This window comes from Buteo buteo, chromosome 7, assembly GCF_964188355.1.
Source record: "Buteo buteo chromosome 7, bButBut1.hap1.1, whole genome shotgun sequence".
In the NCBI taxonomy this organism is placed as follows: Eukaryota; Metazoa; Chordata; class Aves; order Accipitriformes; family Accipitridae; genus Buteo; species Buteo buteo.
Window position 1 is genome coordinate 20,748,083 of NC_134177.1, and position 20,508 is coordinate 20,768,590.

At 42.5% G+C, this 20,508-nt stretch overlaps 1 protein-coding gene across 1 annotated transcript; it reads left to right on the plus strand.

Moving 5' to 3' along the window:
• The first annotated feature begins 290 nt into the window (after positions 1-290).
• Positions 291-18,952, plus strand: AP1S3 (adaptor related protein complex 1 subunit sigma 3). Its single transcript, XM_075031860.1, has 6 exons — positions 291-344; positions 14,235-14,413; positions 15,643-15,751; positions 16,712-16,849; positions 17,836-18,518; positions 18,612-18,952. The coding sequence occupies exons 1-5, from the start codon at positions 342-344 to the stop codon at positions 17,869-17,871; spliced, it is 465 nt and encodes a 154-aa protein (XP_074887961.1). The 5' UTR covers positions 291-341; the 3' UTR covers positions 17,872-18,518; positions 18,612-18,952.
• Positions 18,953-20,508: the final 1,556 nt, after the last annotated feature.

Sequence of the window (20,508 nt, forward strand, 5' to 3'; positions counted from 1 at the left end):
CGCCGCAGGGTCCCGGCGACGCCTGCTGCCCGCCGCGCCGGCGGGAAGAGCGCGGGCAGCCCGCCCCCGCCCACAGCCCCTCTCTCGTTCTCCGCGCTGGCACCTCGGGCCGGCTCACCGCCGCGGCCTCCCCCGGCGGGAGCCCCGGCCCGACGGCGGCGGGGAGGAGGCGCCCGGGGAGTTCCCCTTCGGGGCATTGTGGGAAGGCGCGATGCGGCCGGGGCCTCACCTGGCGCGGCGCGGGGCGGGGAGGGAGGCAGGGCGAGCGGGAGGGAGGGGGCCGGCCGGCAGCCAGCCGGGCCGGGCCGGGCCGGCTCCCAGCCTGCCGCCGCCGCCACACCATGGTAAGTGGGCCGGGGCCGGGCGGGAGCAGCCGCCCCCTGCCCCGCCGCAGCCGCCCCCTGCCCCGCCGCAGCCGCCTTCCCCCCCTGCCCGGTGCCGCGGCCGGGCCGGCGGCGCAGCCCCCCTCGACGGGCGCGTGCGTTCTCTGGGCTTCGCCTTAGAGCCGCGGGGACCGCGTTCCTCTGCCCGGGGGGGAGAGCCGGGCTGGGCCGGGGGGAGACGCTCGGCGGGGCCAGCCCGGACGTTGCTGCCCCAAGAGCCTAAAGCAAACAGAAGCGTTTGGCGGGCTGCCCGAAAAAGCAAAGTCCCCGCGGAGGTGGGCTCAAACGTGGAACCGCTCTGCCAGCCGAATACCCCTGTCCTGGCGTGCCGGGGCTTTGGGGGTGGTCCCGAAACGGTGCGGCAGCGAGCCGTTTGTGCTTGGAAGAACGAAACTTGGGGTTTTTTTGAAAAGTCGCTCTGCTGGAATAATCTGAGTTGGCTTTAGAGGTAAAACGTGTTCTTTAGAAAGTGCGTGCCAGCCTGTCTGCTAGGGCTGTGCTGGCTGCTCCGCGAAGCACAAATGCTATTTCCAAGCGGGTTTGAACAAGGTTTGCACCTGTTTTGGGGAAACGAAAGCTATATTCTTTTCCTTTCTGTCTTCTGACCCTCGGGGTAACCTTGGGTCACGCTGACAGCCTTTCGTAGCCAACCAGGAAAACAAGGCTGTGACAGAGGGAGGTTTATAAAGTCTTCCTGTAACTTGAGGAGCTGAGGTTCAGGTCTGCTCCAGCGCTTGGAGGAGGATCGAATGTGGTTTCATATGGATCTGTGTCTTTTGGCTGGCTCTGGCGTCAAAGCAGAGCGGTGTTGGGCAGCGGGTTTTCTGGTGGTGGGAGCCTTGGGAAGAGCTTTTCCTCCTGTGTATTCCCTGGTGCCGGGTGAGCGGAGAGCTTGGGCGGCAGCCTTGCCTCCAGCTCGGGTGCCTCTGCTCAACTGCCTGGTCTCATGGGGATGGTCGGAACTTGGCTCTGCCTTTCCATCGAGCAACGCATCTGTGAGAGAGCGTGTGGGTCTGGTTCTGTTCCTCGCGTGTTGTCTGTTGGCAAGCAGTCTACGTGCGCAACCCGGCTCCGCGGCTGGGTAGAGGTGGCAGCAGCTGCTCGTTTTAGCGTGGAAGGGGGCAGCAGCCCTTCAGCTTAAAGGGCTGACAGGCAGCATCCCGGGAGGGAGGCCCTTTGGCTCTCCAGTGCTGTGCTTGGTGGTGGTTTGCTGGGATCAGAAAAGTTGCCATGGTTATTCTCTTTTGTTAAGTGTGATGACCAGTATCCTCTAAATAATGGCTAGCTTTTCCCCAAGGAGGACTTCGGGCTTTCCAGCAGCGAGATGGTCGGGGATACCTCTTAATTGAGAAACCTTCTAGCTGCTTGATAATTCAGACTTGAAGCGGGTTCTGCAAGCATGCCTCGAGGTGCTGTCTTGCACAGTTTGCCTATTATGTGCATCTGTAATACCAGTAACTGGCAGTGCACCTGAACAGAAGTCTCTCAACTCCTTCATTGGAGGCCAAGTTTTGTTGCGTGTCTCTATCTTCAAAGGCAGAGCTATGTCATTTCTTTTCAGTGGTTTAGCCAGAATGCTAAGTATGTGTTAAGTCTAGTGTATTTAGAAAGGTGTACCTGTCATTACATTTGCAAATAGAATATGCACAGTAATGAATTTACAGATGGCAATGCAGTCTCCACACCTTAAGTCCCTATATAGATACAACCTTACCGATTACACCCTGAGACAGCCCTACATATCCACTGCCCTCGGGTAAAGTTTATGTAAACAACTGGAGTTCCTATTTTGCCCTTGAAGCTCAGTAAATCGGGAGCTGATTTCAGGGAAGTTGATCTCAGAACCCTCCCTGATGCATGCACTTCACAAATGCCAGTTTTCAAAGCACTCACGATGGTCCTAAGGGAGTGCTGCTTACCATAGTGCTGCTTATTGACAATTTGGAGACTGCTGTATTGATTGTTACAATTTTATAAGGTGAGTGTGCATTCTTACAATTAATAATTTTTTTTTTCCTTTTCTGAGGTCATAGTACAAACCCTTGCTGGCATTATTACATTAACTACTGCTGTCAGCCTTGCCTCGTTCTCCTGTTGTAGAACCAGTGCTGATGAAAGGCTGCTTTTGTCAGGGTATGCTTTCACTTAAAATTCCTCTGTCTGTCATCCAGTCTCTGTGAAGGGGTTGTTACACTGGGTTACGTGTCAAGAAATAAGAGTTACTGGGTTACAAACCAAGAATAAGCCTTATTCAGGCTCAGGAGTGAAGAACTTTCAACAGATCATTTAAACTCTCTGTAGATCGGTTCCTCCAGTTTGGAATGACATAGTTGTGCTTGCCACCTTTTTTCTGTGTTTTGAGATCTGAATGGAAGGTACTTGTGCAAATGGTACTGTGCCTTAGCAAGAGGGTTGTTTCAATTGTTTGCTCTGTTGCAGATTTCCAGGGAAGTTTCAGGAAAGAGTCTGTTTAGCAAAGCTAACTTCACATCGTGCTAAGACAGACAGCTTTTCTGCCTGGCTGCTACTTCGTGTTATATTAAAAAAAAAAAAAAAAAAAAAAAAGACTTTTTAGAAAAGAGACTAAATTCTGCTCCCTGACATATATGGGTGCAGCAGAGAAACATGTTCTGAAGGACCGCTGTCTCAACAAAGTTGAAGAGCGGGGAGAGAGCAGAGAGGAGAAAATTATTAGTTTCCCCAAGGACACGTGTTGCTGTAGTCTTTCATGCCTGTAAGTGTTGCAACACCTTGATCCTACTGCCACCTCAGTGTTATCAGTATTACTTTCATGACAGTACGTGGCTCTGCTTGTGTAGCTTTGAGTGTAGAATTGGTGCTTCCATAGTAAAGGGCCTGCTTCACTCCTCCCTTTGCTGCTCATCAGAACAGTGAGAAAAATTAGTACTTGTGGGCATGATCTGAAACCCTGGAGAAAGATCAAAAGAATCCCATTGGGCACAGGAGCTCTAAAAATGTACTTGGCCTAAATAGAAAAGAAGTGGGCAAGCACTGTTTCCACTTAGCAAGACATTTGATACCAGTCACTGATCTAGAAGTTTGGGTGAAATATTAGTTGAAGTGACTGCAGCTGCTGACACCTGCCTGGTGTTTGGAAATGAACTCTCAGCTGTTCTGCATATTGAACTTACTGACAGTCTCAGTGCTTTTAATTGTTAAAATAGACACAGCTCTGCAAAAGATGTTTTCAATGCTGCACAGAATTTACTATCTACAGTTTGAAGAATAACTGGTTTTTTCCACTCTCTGATACAGCTGTGTATTGGCCTAGCAAAGATGATGAACTTTGCCTCTAGGCATTTACCTCTGAAAGACAAGAAGGGCAGCAAATTAGAATAAATGAGGGAAGGAGAGGAAATTACAAATAAATGATTCCTGTTGTTTGAGGCAACATTCTACATGGGAAAAAAAAAAAAGAAAAAGGAAGTCCATGTGGTATTTCTTTGTTTATTTATCTTGTGAACTATTAGTGTGGGAGTAGATAATGGTAATGGAATGGCCTCCTTTTTGGAAGATCCTAAGTAGATAGACTTTTCAGCTTAGAAAGAGATGACTACAGGGAAAGTAATAGAAATGCATGAAATCATGAACGCTATAAAGAATGGTTGCTACAAGAAGAGTCAGGGTACATCCTGTGGAATTTTTATGCACTAAATGTAAAGAAAACAAAAAAGAATACTTTTTCACACAGTCTAGATTAATGTTTTTAATCCACTGCCAAGGGTGCTGTGGGTGTCCTGGTAGTTAGGCAGTTCATAGAGGATGGGTCCACAGGTAGGTTATCTGGATCCAGTTTCTGGACCTGAATCCTTAAACCTGTGATTCCTGGAGACAGGACTACCACAATGATTTTACACATGCCCTGTTACTTATGCTCTCCCCTTCTGGAAGCTGCTCAGATCAGAGTACTGCTCAGGGGATGATCCATAATCCAGTATTCAGTTACTACCTGTCATTCAGTTGGACTTTGAATACCATTTTGTAGGATCTGCTAGGAAAAATGTTTTTTAGGGTCCTTCTCAGGGAGTCTGTAATCTCTGACTATTGATGTGGTCCTCTTCCAGTTGTGGATATTCTCTCTCAAGTACTCGCTGTCATTACAGGTTGTCACTGTTATGCTAGAGACCACTCTGGACTGGCTGGCTATGCAGTAATTGCGATGCACGCTTTACTCTCTCTGGGCAATAAGCTCACTTTGGGAAAGCAAATGAAATGTTATGATAGATGATCTGCTGATACCTTCCTTAAGTCACTTTTTTTATATTTTCACTCACAAATAAGGAAATTGTAGGCATGTCTCAGAGCCAGGAGTTACTAGGATGTGGAGTGCCTCGAGGGCTTTGGAGAAAGCCATGGCATCTGGGGTAGGCAAATGCCTGAAGAGGGCTGGAAGGAGGGGTAACGGGCAGCTGGGGCTATGAGGAGGCAAGAAAATGCTGCCAAGCATGTGGACCATGTAAATGTTTGCTGCTTTTCTATACCTTTACTCTACTTCAAAATCCCATGCTTTATAAACCATCCCATAGACCTTCTGCAGGCACCAGTTATGTGCAAGAGCAGCAAAGGGTCAAAATGATGAAAGTACTGAGGAAACTGATGGGGCAGGGAGGGCAGGTAGAGCTGCTCCTCCTCGAAGTACTTACAAGGTTTGTGCTTTAGCATGTACATCAGGCATTTCTGTGCCTGTTGTAGTCTTCCCAGTGATGCCTAAATTAAAACTGTACTGCTCCTGTAAAAAGAATTCTTTCTGTATCACATAGGCACAGCTACTAATTACCATCCCTGCCAATTCATTTCCCTACTGTCCTATTCCTGCAGGCTGTCATCTGCATTTACTTGGCTGCTTTGTGGGTGTATGCTTTTTTGAGTGGCCACCCCGGGCCATTGCATTTTTGCAGATGTTGCAGTTTATAGAGGTGCAAGATCCAGTCATGCACAAATGGTATTTCATTTGTGAGTAGGAATATAGCATGCAGAGTCACGGGGGTAGGATGGGAAAATAAAATTTATATTTGTGTGTTTGAAGGCAAGCTTGACATGCCTTTCTGGCCAGACATGTCTTTCTGGCTTAGTATGTCCTGGATTTATGTTTCTCAGTATCACAGACGTAACCCCAGGTACTCTACGCACCAGTCTTTTTTTCTTCTCTAACTTGCTGAATTTGTGTAGGATGTCCATCTGCAGTCCTCTGTTCAGGCCTGAGAAGAGAAGACAGGGCATTAAAATCCTTCTTCACCAGCCAGTAAATTCCTGTTGTTGCCTTGCTGTTTGCCATAGGAGCTCGAAGGTAGTTTTGCTCAGACACTAGCAGTTATCAATGGCTCTCGTTAACCAGCACAGGAACTCCTGTATGGTCATCACCCTCTGTTTTGTCCCCTGAGGCGAGCAGTAGACACAAACCTCAAGGGAATGAGAAATGGCATCATTTTTGTTTGAAGAAAATGCATAAATTCACCATGTTGTGCCTTTGTCTTGCAAGGCTGCCTGCTGGAAGGAGAACATGTGAAGTGTTGGGTGAGTGTCTGCCTGTCTGCTCTGAGCTCATGGGAGTGGAGATATGAAACTCTCACAACTCAACAGCAACTGGGCTCAGGAGATGGGGATGGGGAAGGGACAGTACCTCGGGCATTTCCTTTCCTCCAAGTCTCATGACAAGACCCAGATGAACAGCAGAATTAATTTTTGGTCCACTTTTTCATTCTGGAGGCTAAATTTTGGGCCAGCATAAAACATTCCGTGAGATCCTGTGCTCTGGCCCTTCCTTCCATAAACAATGGTTGCTTTTTTATGTCTAGGTTATTAAATCCATGTCGTTTTTTTACCTTAATGAAAAAATGCCATTTTAAAAGGGAAAGTTGAGAATGTGTCTATTGAAAATGCCTAAATGAAGTGCTACAATGTTGCCAAAAAATTACCCCTGTGCTCTTTCAGAGTCATTCACAACTGTGATCAGGTGTATCTTTGGTCCGTCCAGAGCTCAGGTTTTCTGTGAGTGTCTGTTGGAAGCTGGAGGAGTGGGTGTGAGGCTGCTGCAGACCTGCAGTGTTCCTGCTCCAGCAGGCACAGGTGTCCCCGGGCTGAAGCACTATCTGTCAGCTGGCTGAGGAGCCGGGGAAACTCATCACCTTCTGGTGTGCCCGCCCTGTCTCAGAGCAAAGCATTTTAACTTTGTTCCTCGAAAGGTCAGAGGCAATGGAAGGGCCCTGCAGAGCCTTCACATAGCAGGGCTTTGCAAATAACTGCTAAGACAAACTGGAAATGAGAATAAAAGAGGCTGCACCTTTTGCCAGAGTCCTTCAGGTTAGATTTTAGCTCCGTTTCTTCACCAGGTGTTCAAGGAACAGACTGGGAAAATGACTTATTGTGCCTGTAAAGTACACTGGGGTTATAGTGAATTAGGGGTGGCTCTCTGCAGCTTGTTCAGCCTCTCCCCTCGTCTCTACCTCCTTAGAGTAGCCTAATGAAGATTTTCCACTGCCTCCCAAAAATGTATAAACAAATAATGCCTCTGAGAGCCCAGCCCAGGAGGCAGAAGGGAAGTGATTACCTAGTCAATAATTGTTCTGAATGTCTTCAAATTGTGCTGCTTTCTGTAGGGTCAGTCAGCTAGCATCCCTGCAACTGTCTGTCCCTGGAGCCGAGGCTGAAGGTGAGTGCTGTCTCTCTGGTTCACACGGCTGTAGTGCGGTCACTGGCCTGCTGTCAAATTGCAGAGTTTGAGGCAGGTTTTGTGCTAACTCCCTGCCTGGATCTGTCCTTGCTTATTCCCTAGAAACGAGTAACTCCACTTGCAGGAATAAAAAAGCACTGATTTAAGAAAACTGAGAATAATTATCCTCTGTAAAAACTGGATGTCATTGCTTGCATCTACATCTTAGGAGATATCTTGGAATGCTGTGCTATCTCTCCTCTCCAGAGAGGTGCCTGAAACCTGTCTTTGCTTTTCGTGGGACGCCCAGCAGCCTGTGAGGAGGAGGAGGGGGCACAAGCATGCCTGTACCGTAGGGAGGGCGTTGTTGAAGGAATGCTACCAGTTTATGAGAAATGAGCCAAGGTCGGGAGGAGTAGACCTGCTAGAGGCAGCTATAAGCAGGAGCAGAGCCGGAGGGACCTTGTGGGGCACTTATGGCTTCCTTGAGCTTTGTTTTCTGATCCTTGCGTAGCGATCAGAAGTGAGGAACTTCAGGATGTTTTTGGTTCAGAACCTGAGCTCAGCTATACTGTTTTGATTACAGTTTTATTTAACTCAAGGGAGGCTATCAAGAAGGTTGTTGGCTGGATCAATAGTATCTGGTGTAAATATCCTTTAAATGCTAGTATGCTGGTCAATTTTAGATCTTCAGTAATAAGATAAGGGTGACTTCTGCATTGTGGAAAGCATAAAATCAATATGTAACTATAGTCACATGTGCCTGTAATCATCTGGCACAGCTTTTATTGCATGGACTTTGGATGTATTGTTTAGGGGAAATTGTTCAGAAATGTTTCTAATGGAGATTAAGTGAGAAAGAATTCTGTGCCAGTTACGCAGCAACATGCTGCTTTGGTATTTTGGGGTTGCTGTTTTTTCACTTATTTTCTTTTTTCTTATTTGCTTACATCATACAGACTAAATACGTGTTTTAAATTTTAAAGCTGAGATTCTACAGTATTTAACAAGCGTATCTGTTGGCTTCTGTGCTGCTGTGAAAGAAAGTTTTAGTAACAGAGTAAACATGTAAGGGTATTAATACTTTTAATAAAGTAGCCTTGTTTGGATTTTACATAATTGCTTTAAAAGTCCCTAAAACCCCAGAGCGTATGTATTAAAGGTCAGTAGCCAGATGGGGACTTTGTGCAGCAGTAGAATACCAAAATACCTGTACTTCAGTGCGTTGTTATTCTGTCTCTTCCTGATGTGGCTAGATTGTTAATACATTAGGTCAATAGATGTCTGTTCAGTACCTCTTTCTCATTTCAACCTAAATGCCTGGCATTCCAAACCATCTGTGTGTTCACAGTATAGCTATTCTTTTTTTCTGGAAAAATTTCAGTATTTTCTTCCCTCCCTCCAAAAATAACACTAAACAAAGAAAAAACTAAAAGCAATTTTTTATTCTTCAAATATTTGGGAGAAAACAAAATGACCTAATGGCTGGCATAATTTGGATGTTCCTACTTTTTAAAAGAAACAATGTAAGGAAAGTAGGTTTTGTTCATTTTCAGATGTGATGTAAAAATAAATACTAATAAAAAAAATTCTGGACAGCTGCCTATGTTGGGAAATACATTCTTTCATATCAGAGGAAAGAATGACAACTAGTAAAAGATAAGCAGAATATGAACTCAACGACACTAAAACAGTGCCAGAAGATCAAACAGACTTCAAGGGAGTCAGAATAAGTTAAAAGAGGACTTTATGATAAAAAGTCGCTTCCTCTCTGCCAGGTACAGCCAGTCAGTCTGGTTTTCCCCAGGCTTCTGTCAGCAGCTGTTGTCATGTCAGCAGCTGAAGGTGTGGCTTTTTTCATCCCACTTCCCTTTTTACGTGGTCTATGAGTTTTTCTTTATTAGCATGTCATATATTGCCTGTTGCCCTATTGGCAGCAGCAGGCTCAAAGTTTTTAAGGAAAACTTAGAGTTTCTGAGTTCTGTCAAGCTGTCTGGTTTAGGATAGTAATTCCTAATTTGCAAATTTTAGTTAACTTGTGAATTTCAGGAATCTTTCTGTTGTACAAAGGTGACTTTGATTTGGGAGGGCTCTTAACTGAATTCAGAAAGGTTATAGCTGAAGCAGTCTAAACCCAGTGCTCCTGGACTGGCAGAGCTGCCTAGCCAAGGAAATCCTTGCCCCAACCAAGCACCCAGCAAAGAGAAGGATGCTTGCTTTTTGCAGTCTTCCAGCCACCAACTGCTCTTCTGCCTTCCATTCCCTTAGGCTCCTTGGAGTCCTCCCATTTCCCTGTCCTCCTCTCCCATCAAGGGACCTGGAGCAGCCAGATGCCAGAAAACAGGTTTGAAACCAGTCAGCAAATGTTATGCAGGTTGAATTACAGGAGGAGGAGAAGCTTTTCTAGCACACATTCTTTCTCAACAGTGGGGAGAATTAGAGCCTCACTGCATTGACCCCTGGAGTTCACCTCACCGGAAGAAATGTGACATCTTTTACATGTTTATGTCATTGGACAGTAAACTGCAGAAATGACCCTGGGAGTCAGGAAAGCTGCTTTGTCTTCCCATGTAGTCATCTTTTGATATCCCTACAGGTGGTTTGTTCTGTGTCTAATAGGATATAGTCTGGAGTCCTTTAGACAGTTGTACTAAACATTGCAGTACAGATTAGGTTAAGTTTTAAAACCTCTGTAAAAGCAACAAATGATGCGAGTTTGAAACCAGTGAGCCAACTGTAAAGCATTTCATCAGTCTGGTGTGTCAAATGGCCACATACTGGAGAAAGCTGCACCGAAGGGGACCTCCAGGGGACAGCCCAGGAGACAAGCTTGGGAGAGCTGCTTGTCAGATCATGACAGCCCATTAGCAAAAGGAGGGAAAGGTCTCCCAAGGAAGGTGGAAAAAAGTCACAGTGTGTGTTAGTTTTACATATTTTTCTTACGTTTGCTGTTTGTGTACATGTAAACCTTCTGTGTTTTGCATTTTTGATGTCTGTTCTATTTCCTGTTAAATTATTTTGTGTCAAAGTCTACCATTTGATTTTTTTGTAGCCCTGAAACTAAGGGTGGTGTTTGTTATCCTGGTACAGTTTTGTAGATCTCCATAAAAGAGAAAGCCCCATAACTTTCCAACCTGTTATGTAACTTACAGCTGCAATTGATTCAGAGATGCATGAGAAGGGGATAGAGTTCAGGTTTAGAAATCTGGTTTAAATGCTTGATTTAAAAAAACAAAAACACGTTTTTGCAACTAGAAAATAATGGCCTACAAATATAAAATGCAGTCATTTAGGCTGCTTACTGATGTTTATGGAGATCATTTTGCACAGTGCTGTAGGTGGTTGGGTCTGATTCAGTAAAACAAGCTAATAAAATTACACTCAGCTCCCAGACCAAAGCTTGTCTCATACAGACTCCACATGTGATGGCAGCCGATGCTCCCATAGGAACTGCACGCCTCATCCCGACCCACTCAGGCTTGGACCTAAAAATTCTCTCTGGTGTCGCCCCTGGGTCTGGTGATGGTTAATCACAGCCAGCACGCTCTAGAACAGTAGGAAAGGAAACCAAGCACCCTGCTTTAAAGGTATTTTGCTTGAAGCAAGTAATTTGCCTTTGTTTTCCTCTGGAATTAGCACTTTTAAAGCTGAGTAAAATATTGCAGGTTAATCTACCTCTATTTGTAGTTTGGCTGCTGAAAACCAACCAAAAATTCCTTAATCAACATCCATCTTGTCATTAGCACTATAGGAAAGCAAATATGTTTTCACAGTCAAGGAGCAAGGAACAGATGAGCCGTTAGATTTGTGTTTGTTCAGTACGTCAACATTTCCAGGTTTATTGATGCATCAAAATCTTCCCAGTGAGCTGTAATGAACAGAGCTATGAGAGTGAGGAATGTGTTGTATCGTGTCAGTGTGGCTGGGCAGAGCAAAGCTGAACTGAATGAAACAACACCTATAGCAATTGGATACTTACGCTTACAGGAATTAAGCCATTTTTAACCTCTTGAGAATGTAATATTATTTACCTCCTAAAGACTTGCCCAGATTGAATGGATTTTAGAAATTAGAAAAAGGAAGACGAGTCAAAAGAGGAACACCCCCCCCCCCCAATATTTTCTAAGTATCTGCAACTTTCTAATATGTTGTTTTGTTAACAGGAGCTCTCAGCTGCCCAGGAATATGTACCTAGGCTTGAGAGTACACTATTTTGCCACAGGCTGTAAAATTAGAAATGGACTACAGCAGAGGCTGTTATCTATTTTCTAGCTGTATATACTTCTATAATAGTAAAATTGCCTTATAAGGTATGCAGTTATATTCTGCATATGAAACAGTGTGGGATGGGAGACCCAAAAGATAGAATTTCTGAAGGTTGTATATGAATCTTGATGTGTTTAAGAGTGTTAATGGCTATTTTCTGATTGCAAAGATTGTTGCCTCTGCTCATGAAAGTAGTGGTGAAACATCAACTGCATCTTTATATGAAACAGTGGAGTTTTCAAAGCAATTTTAAATGGAGAGCAGCTCACTTTCCTGTGGGTGAAACGTAACATGCTGAAGTAAACTGGTCAGAAAATGGTGGTAATATTCACAGTAATTCCCTGGCTTGTTGGTATTTAAACTTTTAGAGGCATAAGGTCATATACATTTATCTCCTGGAGATATATGTGTTACTTGCAGGCACTTAGATTTAAGGTCTGTTGGGTCCAACAGCTGAACCTAAACCAGAATACCCTTTCATTATCTTGCCCTATTGAAGCACTGCAGGCAAATATATTTCTTCCCGCGGATGTCTCAAACAGCACGATCTTGTTATGCTGAACATGCTGTCAGCTTTTGATAGGGATTCATTGACTAATTCCCTGCATTTTCAGCCAAATCTGATCATCCTCTCCTGTCTGATTCACCATGTTTTTAGAAATTTGTTTATCAAATAGCTGCTACCTGTGCCTGATTGCTTTTGAATGGACACCTACTGACCTGCTGCTCTTATCTGCAGAACTTATACTCTGTTTTTCAAAATGCACTCATCTTTACAAAGGCTTTGGAGTTAATGTGCTGTGCAAAATAGTCTTTCATTCATCCAGCTCATCCCAGTAGACAAGTGTATGGACAGTAAGTACTGTCCCTTCATCTACTGGGAAGGGGTAACCCTGACAGCTGGAATATTACCATGTCAAAACCCAGTTGGTAATACGAACAAAGACAAGAACATGGTACTTTGATCTTCACTGTAATCAGGCCATGTGTACTGCCAGCAGCATAATTGTTTTTATTTAGCAGGCTCATCTGGAGAGTATTACAGGACTCAACACAAGGCAGCTACAAAATCCTTGTAATTTTATCAAGCACATTAGACTAATGACGGCAAGAGCCATATTTCCAGCAGTAGATCCTGCCATTGGCACATATGAATAGAAGTCCACCTTTCCCTAAAATGATTCCACATTTGAAGTCTTTCTCAATATAGTCAGAACTCTCATCTCCAGACTACTCAACAACTATGTGACTTATAGCTAGAGAATGGTTCTGAATTATGAATGAAGGCTTTGTTTAAAACCCAGTAGCTTTTTTTTTTCTTTTTTCTGCCTTTTACATAGAAACTTCTCTGGTGTACTTCTCTGCTTGGACTTCACCAGAGCGTAGAATGATTTTATCTTTACAGAAATCTGCATTGTAATCTTGTTAGTAATTGTGAACATTAACTTTAATCCTCACTGGGGAGATGGAGTGATGGGGAAGTATAGGTACAGCAATAAGTTGGAATAGAGAACAAGAGGGGGAAGGGATTAGGGTGTAGACTGAGAAGCTGTAGGGAAGCGTAAGGCTAAACTAATGGGAATGGGGATGTGGCAAGGGACCTGCCAGCTCTTCTGTTTGGAGTTTGCAAGGATTGGGAGCAACTGAGGAAAATGAGGCTCCTGTGCTTCTCCCTGGTCCTCCCAGCATCAGGGGAAGCCTCATCTCTGCACAGGCAAGTGGCAGCGTGCCCGTCATCGTGCACATGGCTGTGACTACGGTTAAACATCCTTCCTGCAAGTCCCTGGCCTTCAAGCATTGGTACTGGTGAGAAAAGCAATGGGGATACCTGTCAAGAACAGGGCAGTTCACAGTGTCTTCAGCCATTGGAAGCATCTCTTATCGCTGCTAGTTTGTTCAGGTTTTTTTTTCTTCATTTAGCAGAGGACATCATGTCATCCTCAAATAGATTTCCTGCATTCTTAAAGCCATGTCTATGCTGTGGGTAGATGACTTACTGTACTTCTTAAAGACTTAGTATGGTCAGTTATTTTAATCTGCTAATAAAGGTATTTGTATAAATGTGAATTGATACTTTTCTCCCAAAGTCTCACTGGCATTTAAAAGCTAGCACTTCTGTATTTCAATAATACTGCTAATGCTAAGCATGAAAAAATCATGGGTAAAACCATGTAAAATTATGGCTAGCTTTAAAACTGAAATTTAGAACAGTGTACGTATCATGCTTTATTTACCATAATATCCTTGGTCACTGAGCTCTGTCCTTTGTCATCATGGTCATCTTTCATAATCTGGTGATTTCTGTAGTAAAACTAGTCAAGCTCCCTTTCCAAAGTAGTTGGTTTCTTCTGCTCATTACAGCCTCTTCTAGGAACGTGCTGCTTTGTGACCTGAAGTAACACAATACCAGAATTGTTGGTGATTTTGTTTACTATCTAGGTATTCATATTTCTAGTCTTGTGCCACACTGCATCCTTGATCTGTCTAGCCCTGTTGTATACAAGTCTTTATTCCTTTCACTAAGATGTCTAACCTTGCTGGAGGAGGGGCTGGGACCCTCTTCTCACCACTGCAAAGTGGTGATGCTCCGCCTGTTCCCAGGGACATGGCGGAATAGGAAGCAAAGCTGCTGTCTGCACAAGGTGAGGGAGGACTGGTGGGAGAGGATGCAAAGGGGATGCCCAGGGGAGAGGTCCCACAGGGAGGGGAGAGCTGCCGAGGGAAGAAACAGGAGAGGGGAGGGATTTCTCCTCCCACGCTCAACCTCCCCCAGACCTCGCTGATGCCACGTCCAAACTTCACATCAGGGCTGGAGGTGCCTTCGCTAAGATCTCACACTTTTCTGGCATTAGGCGGAGGAATGCTCTTCTCTGGCTGTGGTCCTGGCATTAACTATGTTGCTTTGTTTACTCTAGATACACTTTATACTGCTCTTCAGCCGGCAGGGGAAATTAAGGCTTCAGAAATGGTATACGACGCTACCTGATAAAGAGAAGAAAAAGATCGTTCGAGAAATTGTTCAGATTATTTTGTCTCGCAATCAAAAAACAAGTAGTTTTGTTGACTGGAAAGATCTCAAGCTTGTTTACAAAAGGTGTGAGTAATTTTATGAGAACGTATAATTACTATTCATATAAATAACACATGATAGAAGAGGAAAAATAAAGGCTCACTTTAAGAAAAACAGCAAACAAAACCCCAAGTGCTAAACTAAGCTAGTAGGAGCCTGCCATTGGCAATCTGTGTATAACAGCACCGTGTCCCTGGATAAATCATTAGCGTAAATTGTGGGCCGAAAAATACTTGTACAATCTGTCAAATGCGAAAAATGGGAGTAACCTAGTAAGTGTTAGTGGTGGAAATTCTGTTAGAAGGCTTTAGGCTTCTCTGCTTCTTCTAATTCCCCAAGGTAGCCTGCTGAGACACGTGTTGAGCTTTATCAGGCTCTCTGGGAGGTTGCAGGAGCTGTTCTGAGGCACTTTCAACGTTTTGTCAAATTTCATCTTTGAAATATTTTGTTGCTCTGGAAAGTGTTACTTCCCATTTCCTTTTCCAAACAAATCCCTGGTCCCCAGTTACACCATGCTTAGCATTAACTGCCTGTTAATTCTTGTAAAGTTGTAGCAAACAAAAGTAGCCTTAAGGTATAGCACACTGTACAAATTAAGCAGCATCTCCCATTTAGCAAAAATTGAGTTCCATGCTGTGAAGTGATGGATGTAAACATCTGACCAGATGCTGTGACAAGCTGGGCCTCCAGCCACAGCACCAAGGAGTTTCATGCAGATCGTTACTCCCATCTTGGGTTGATTTAAACATAAAGTTTTGCTGCAAGTTAGTGATGAAGATTGTTCAGTCTAAACAGCTTCATGCTTTCTGGCCCTATGTAAAACACTGTCAGTCATTTGATAGCCAGCAGGCTTGCTGAGATGTGCCTCTCTCCACCTTTATTTTTGCCTTTATTTTTATTTTTTAATAAAGAGCAGTAACTCATCCTACAGTTTAATTGACCCCACTTACTGGGGTAGTGCTATTACAGCAGGTGAGGGAGACCTTAAAGTATTACTGATTTACTGTTTATTTTAAGACCAGTGTTGGAGGTATCCCATTTTGCCAAGGGTGGAGTTTGTTCTTCTAACTAAATTAATAAGTTGTTTAAATTATCTGATCTTTTCAAGTGTTTTCTGGGACACTATAAGAATGAAAGAGTATTATTTTAGAGACCAAATAGACGTTAACTGTCATTTGCTTAACTTCTAAAAGATGAGCAGAGCACTGAGGACCCCACCGTTCACTCTCACATTTTTGCCTTTGTTTGCCTAGGTATGCCAGTTTGTATTTTTGTTGTGCAATAGAAGACCAGGATAATGAGCTCCTGACACTAGAGGTCGTTCATCGATATGTAGAGCTTCTGGACAGATACTTTGGAAATGTAGGTTTCACTTTCTCCCATGAACCGCATTCCTGGCTGTCTGATAAACAGATAAACTGTTTTGCTTCGTGTTTCCATAGGCAGTACTTGCCCTGTAGACTCTCTCAATCCAGAGTGAAATTCATTATTAGAATATTTTATAAAATAGTGCTGAAACTATCATAAGATTGTTTTTCTATGCTTCCCCCCCGCCCTCCCCCAAATTAATCTTGATGCATTGTATATCTGTCTTGGCATAGAATTTGAGGAGAAAGCTTGAGGAAAACTACTTAAAAAAATGCTGCGTGACTGTACTTTAATTCTCTGTCCTGACATCTTCAGATATACCGATTTTGTTTGTTTCATAATAATGTGTAACAATTAAGGACATATAAAGAGGAAAGAGATAAAGTGGGTGGTTTTTTAAAGAAAAGACCAAATAAGTCTTTCAGTAAGTCTTTAAAGACTACAAGAGACCCATCTTTTCTATGAATATTTTTGAAATTGTTCCCACTACCTTAATTTATCTCTTATTTAAATCATGGTGCCATGACTCATGTTGGTACTGCCTCAAAACAAAAAAGCAGTTGGTGGCTGTAAGGTCACTAGGACAGGGAATTTCTCTTGCTCTGTGAAACTGTGCATGAGCGTATGTAACCCATATTACAAGTGCTATATAAGACCTATTACAAGGTTAGTAGGCTAGGAAGTCAGCTTTGTTCTCTGAAAAGCAGTATGTATGTAGTGTATTATATAAAATATAAGAAGTGGAATATCTTTGCTGTAAGCCTAGGCTATATATGTGAAAAGAATATGTGCAGAAGCTGCAATATTACATAATATAAAGTATCTTTCTTCATCCTGCTACCTGCCACGAGAGTGCGTATGTTGAATACATTTGATCATCTTAACTTTTGGCCCAGTAGTGCTTATAATGCTGTAAAAGTGATTTAAATGTGGGGTGTCCTTTTATTCTGGCAGGTGTGCGAGCTGGATATTATCTTTAATTTTGAAAAAGCTTATTTTATTCTTGATGAGTTTATAATTGGTGGAGAAGTACAAGAAACTTCAAAGAGGTCTGCAGTGAAAGCCATAGAAGACTCTGACATGTTGCAGGAGGTAAGGCAGAGGAAGACAAAAGGCAAACACTTCATCTTCCTACATCTTCCTTGTTTGACAGGAGCTTAAAATACAGCTAAGCACTTCTGGTACTTAATTATCCAAATGTGTCTTACATTCAGTTTCAGTAGGTACAACAGTGCAGTTGAGGTAGCAGTTACATAAGCTTTCAATTCAACCCCCTTGCAGAATCACCTGGAGGCTCTTCATATGCTGCTGTTGCTCTCTTGTGGTTTAACTGCTAGAGTTTCTCAGATACTATATTAAGAAATAGTTTAAGGCATATCTTAAGATATTTATATGATATAAGAACATAATCTAAGATTATATTTTATGTATACATATGTATATATAAATACAGAAAAATCTGTTCTGTTTCACTAATCCATTGGAAACAGATGACCTACTATTAACATTTAAAATTGGAAAGAATATGTGCTGGCAAACTCCACTTTCATTCATAAACACCTGTGTAGTTTTTCTACAGGGCACAGTTACCTAACCTTTATTCAGAACCATGCAGGAATTCTCTTCCGTAACTTGTACTGTTGAGCCGGGAATGTCAAAAGCAGTTGAATGTGATGGATTTACTTCATTTTTTCCTAGGTAGTGAAGGGTGCATTGTAATCCTGAAGGAAACAGCACGCTGGTAGAGCTAGCTAGGGACATACTATGCAAGTCAAACAGTTTTTCACAGGGGTCTGGCATTTGCACATGAAACTAAGCCAGCTATATACCAAGGCCAGCTAGACATGATGAGTTTAGCCACAACCATGGTATGTTGTGATTTGAAAATCAGATTCTAAAATGCTGTTAAAGGTTTTTAAAGCAGAATTACTTCTAGATTTTAATTAATCTGATCTTATTCCATGCAAAACTACAACTGTCTTCAAAGAGGACAAGGGGGTTTGTTTGAATGTTACTGTACCACTCCATAATGCATCAGCTGTTTGTTTCTTTTTATTTTTCCTTTTTTTATTCCCCAGACAGTGGAAGAGTACATGAACAAGCCTGCATTTTAATGTTAAAACTACCTGGAGAACTGCTGTATGCACCTGTAAAATGTACTTCCTGAAATTGCTTCCCAGTGTGCCAGATCTTCAGAAAAGTACCAAAAACCAGTAACTAAAGGGATTTGTTTGTATAATGGTAAAGATGAAGGTCAGCTAATGTAGCACAGGGTTTAACAATTCTGTACTTGCATTACTCTGCATATGAGTTTCTCAGAGTTGTTATTACCCTTGATCTAGTTTCTCTTCTCCTTGCTGGACTAAACACTTGTTTTGTACCGTATCTTTTAGCTATGGGTTTTGTCATCATAAAATGTTACTCTGACAGTACTTTGTAGATGTATTTTTACTAATTTTGGTCCACTGCTGACCGTATGACTCTACTTTTGTACAAATGTCCATTATTTTGAATGTAACGATTATTCTGCTCTAATAATAATTTTTTTCTAAAAGACAAATTGTTGTGGGCCCTGATTTCACAAGCTTGTTTGAAAAGATTAACCCATCTAGTATAAGAAATACTCTTCTCTTTGGACCAACCCCTTTCTTTCACTATCTTCCTTCTATTTTCTGCTCTAGTTTGCTAATAAGGCTGCTCCAACTGCTACTAGAGCACACTCCTCACCTCCATTTAATCTGGAAGAGTGTTCTGACTCGAGGTAGGCTTCTCCCAGGTTTAATGAATTCTTTTTGCTGCTGCATGCAGGTGGCCTGTTTCTGTCTTTCACCTCATTTTCCTATCCCCTTCCTAGATCCCCTGGACCTGGACAAAGACTACAATCTTTGGAAGCATGCAGCTTGAGAGCAGGAGATATCCTGAAGAGAAGAAATTAGTCTTTGGGATTTTAGGGTGAAGATCATCTTGTATATCTTTTGGTATCCACCAATAACCATCTTTTCCAGTGGAGTTTTCCAGTCCCAAATTCATACACCTATTGGGATGATCAGCTTTCTAGTAGTTGAACATGGCCCATTTTTGTGAAGGTTGGACAATTTGTTCAGCATTTTATAACTTTGCAAGCTGCACAAAGGGAAAAGGGGTAAAACAGTAGAGGAGAAGAATGAGCTGGGCTGTGCATCTTACTGTGCATTATAAAACATCGTAGCCGTGTGTGGAGAGCCAGGTGGTTTAGCTTGCCTGTCTTTCTCTCATTGCAATTTGGACTCTAAATTGATTGAACTGGCTTCCTTAGAGAGATTATTTCCTCCTTTAACAGAATTCAAAGCTCAGAGAAATTCTATTTATCTTAGCCCATAACTCATAGCTAGATGGTTTGTTTCTGTCAAAGCATGAAATTATCCTATACAAAAATTAGGTAAGTTATCAAACAAATATGCCAGAATGATCCGAGCATTGATTTGCATTTCCTTTCAACATCTATTTTCTTCGATTGCTGGGATGTACAGTCAGCATTTTCCTTCAGGGATTTTTCTAATCTTTAAATGTCCTGCATGCTTATTCTAATTTTTTCATTGTTCCTTCCTTCCCAGCCTGTTTGTATCTTCCTGGGGATGGGTTTGGGGAGTTTCTTGGAGGGTGGGAGCACTTTGACACAACATGACAACTTTGCTAATTGTCAACCTTCTTTTCTGACTGTTATCTAGTCTGTTGGTAAAACTCTGATAAGCTGGTTCATAGTGTCATGTTGCTCTTTTTATAATTACTTCAACCATCTGTTTTCTCTGTATTGATGTCAAAGGCATACTTTCAGCATTGAAAAAACAGTGAAATTGCTGAAGGGCTTTTAATAGCTCTGAAGACATTCAATTTAATAGTAAATTAATGAAATTGTATCAGTTGTATATTATTTTCTCAAGGTTTGAAAAGAAGTTTTTTAAAGTAGAGTGTTTAATTGATTAAGAAGCCACTTCAGAATGTGCAAAGAGGCTCTTTCCGCTCTTTCCTTTTATAAGTGACTTCTATTCAGTGAAATCATCAGTAGTTTCGTTTGCTTTTACTCTTTTTTGGAGCCACACTGTGATTCTCTGACTCTTACAACTGTCATGTTGCTTGAATTCTGGAGTATATCAAAATAGGAGTTCCAGAAAGATTTTTTGGTGTGAATAAGGATATCATAAGCCTGTCTTTTTCAGTCATTCTAAGAAGAGCTGTAGGACTGCTTTCTCTCTCACTTCAAATGAAGAAGAATTCCTTATGGAAAAAAAGAATACATTAGCTAGGAGTACTTACACCAGCCATATCAATATAGCATCTGAAATAAATAGCATTGCCAAACTGATGTATCTGGTGTCAACTTGAGAAGTGTGAAGGAATTAGTATGGTTTCTTTGTCCTAGTGCAAAAGGTCTTTGGAACCTGGTGTGCCTGTTGTGCCAGCTGCCTTTGTGCTACAAAGTTGCATGGAAAGTATGTGTTAAGCACTCTAAAGAACTGCTAAATTATATTCCTGCTCTAAAAAACATTTACAGATTCCTGTTGCTTTCACCTATAGATAGTCTACACAAAGTAGGCAGGTGAGGGTTACGTAATGTGAGTTTTTGCAAGTGTCGGTCTGTATGTATACCATCCTTAAGAACAGACTGGTTTGAAACGTAAAACTTGTATTTATACTTTTTGCAACCTTGAATGAGAAAGAGGTCACTCACCTAAGTGGTGTTATAATGGCATTCAGCTCAACCCAACTCTTTC

Bases quoted from the DNA above. Each gene is read 5' to 3' on its own strand.
- AP1S3 (XM_075031860.1), top strand. The intron at 14,414-15,642 runs GTGTGAGTAATT...TTGTTTGCCTAG, and splicing joins CTCAAGCTTGTTTACAAAAG to GTATGCCAGTTTGTATTTTT. The intron at 15,752-16,711 runs GTAGGTTTCACT...TTATTCTGGCAG, and splicing joins TGGACAGATACTTTGGAAAT to GTGTGCGAGCTGGATATTAT.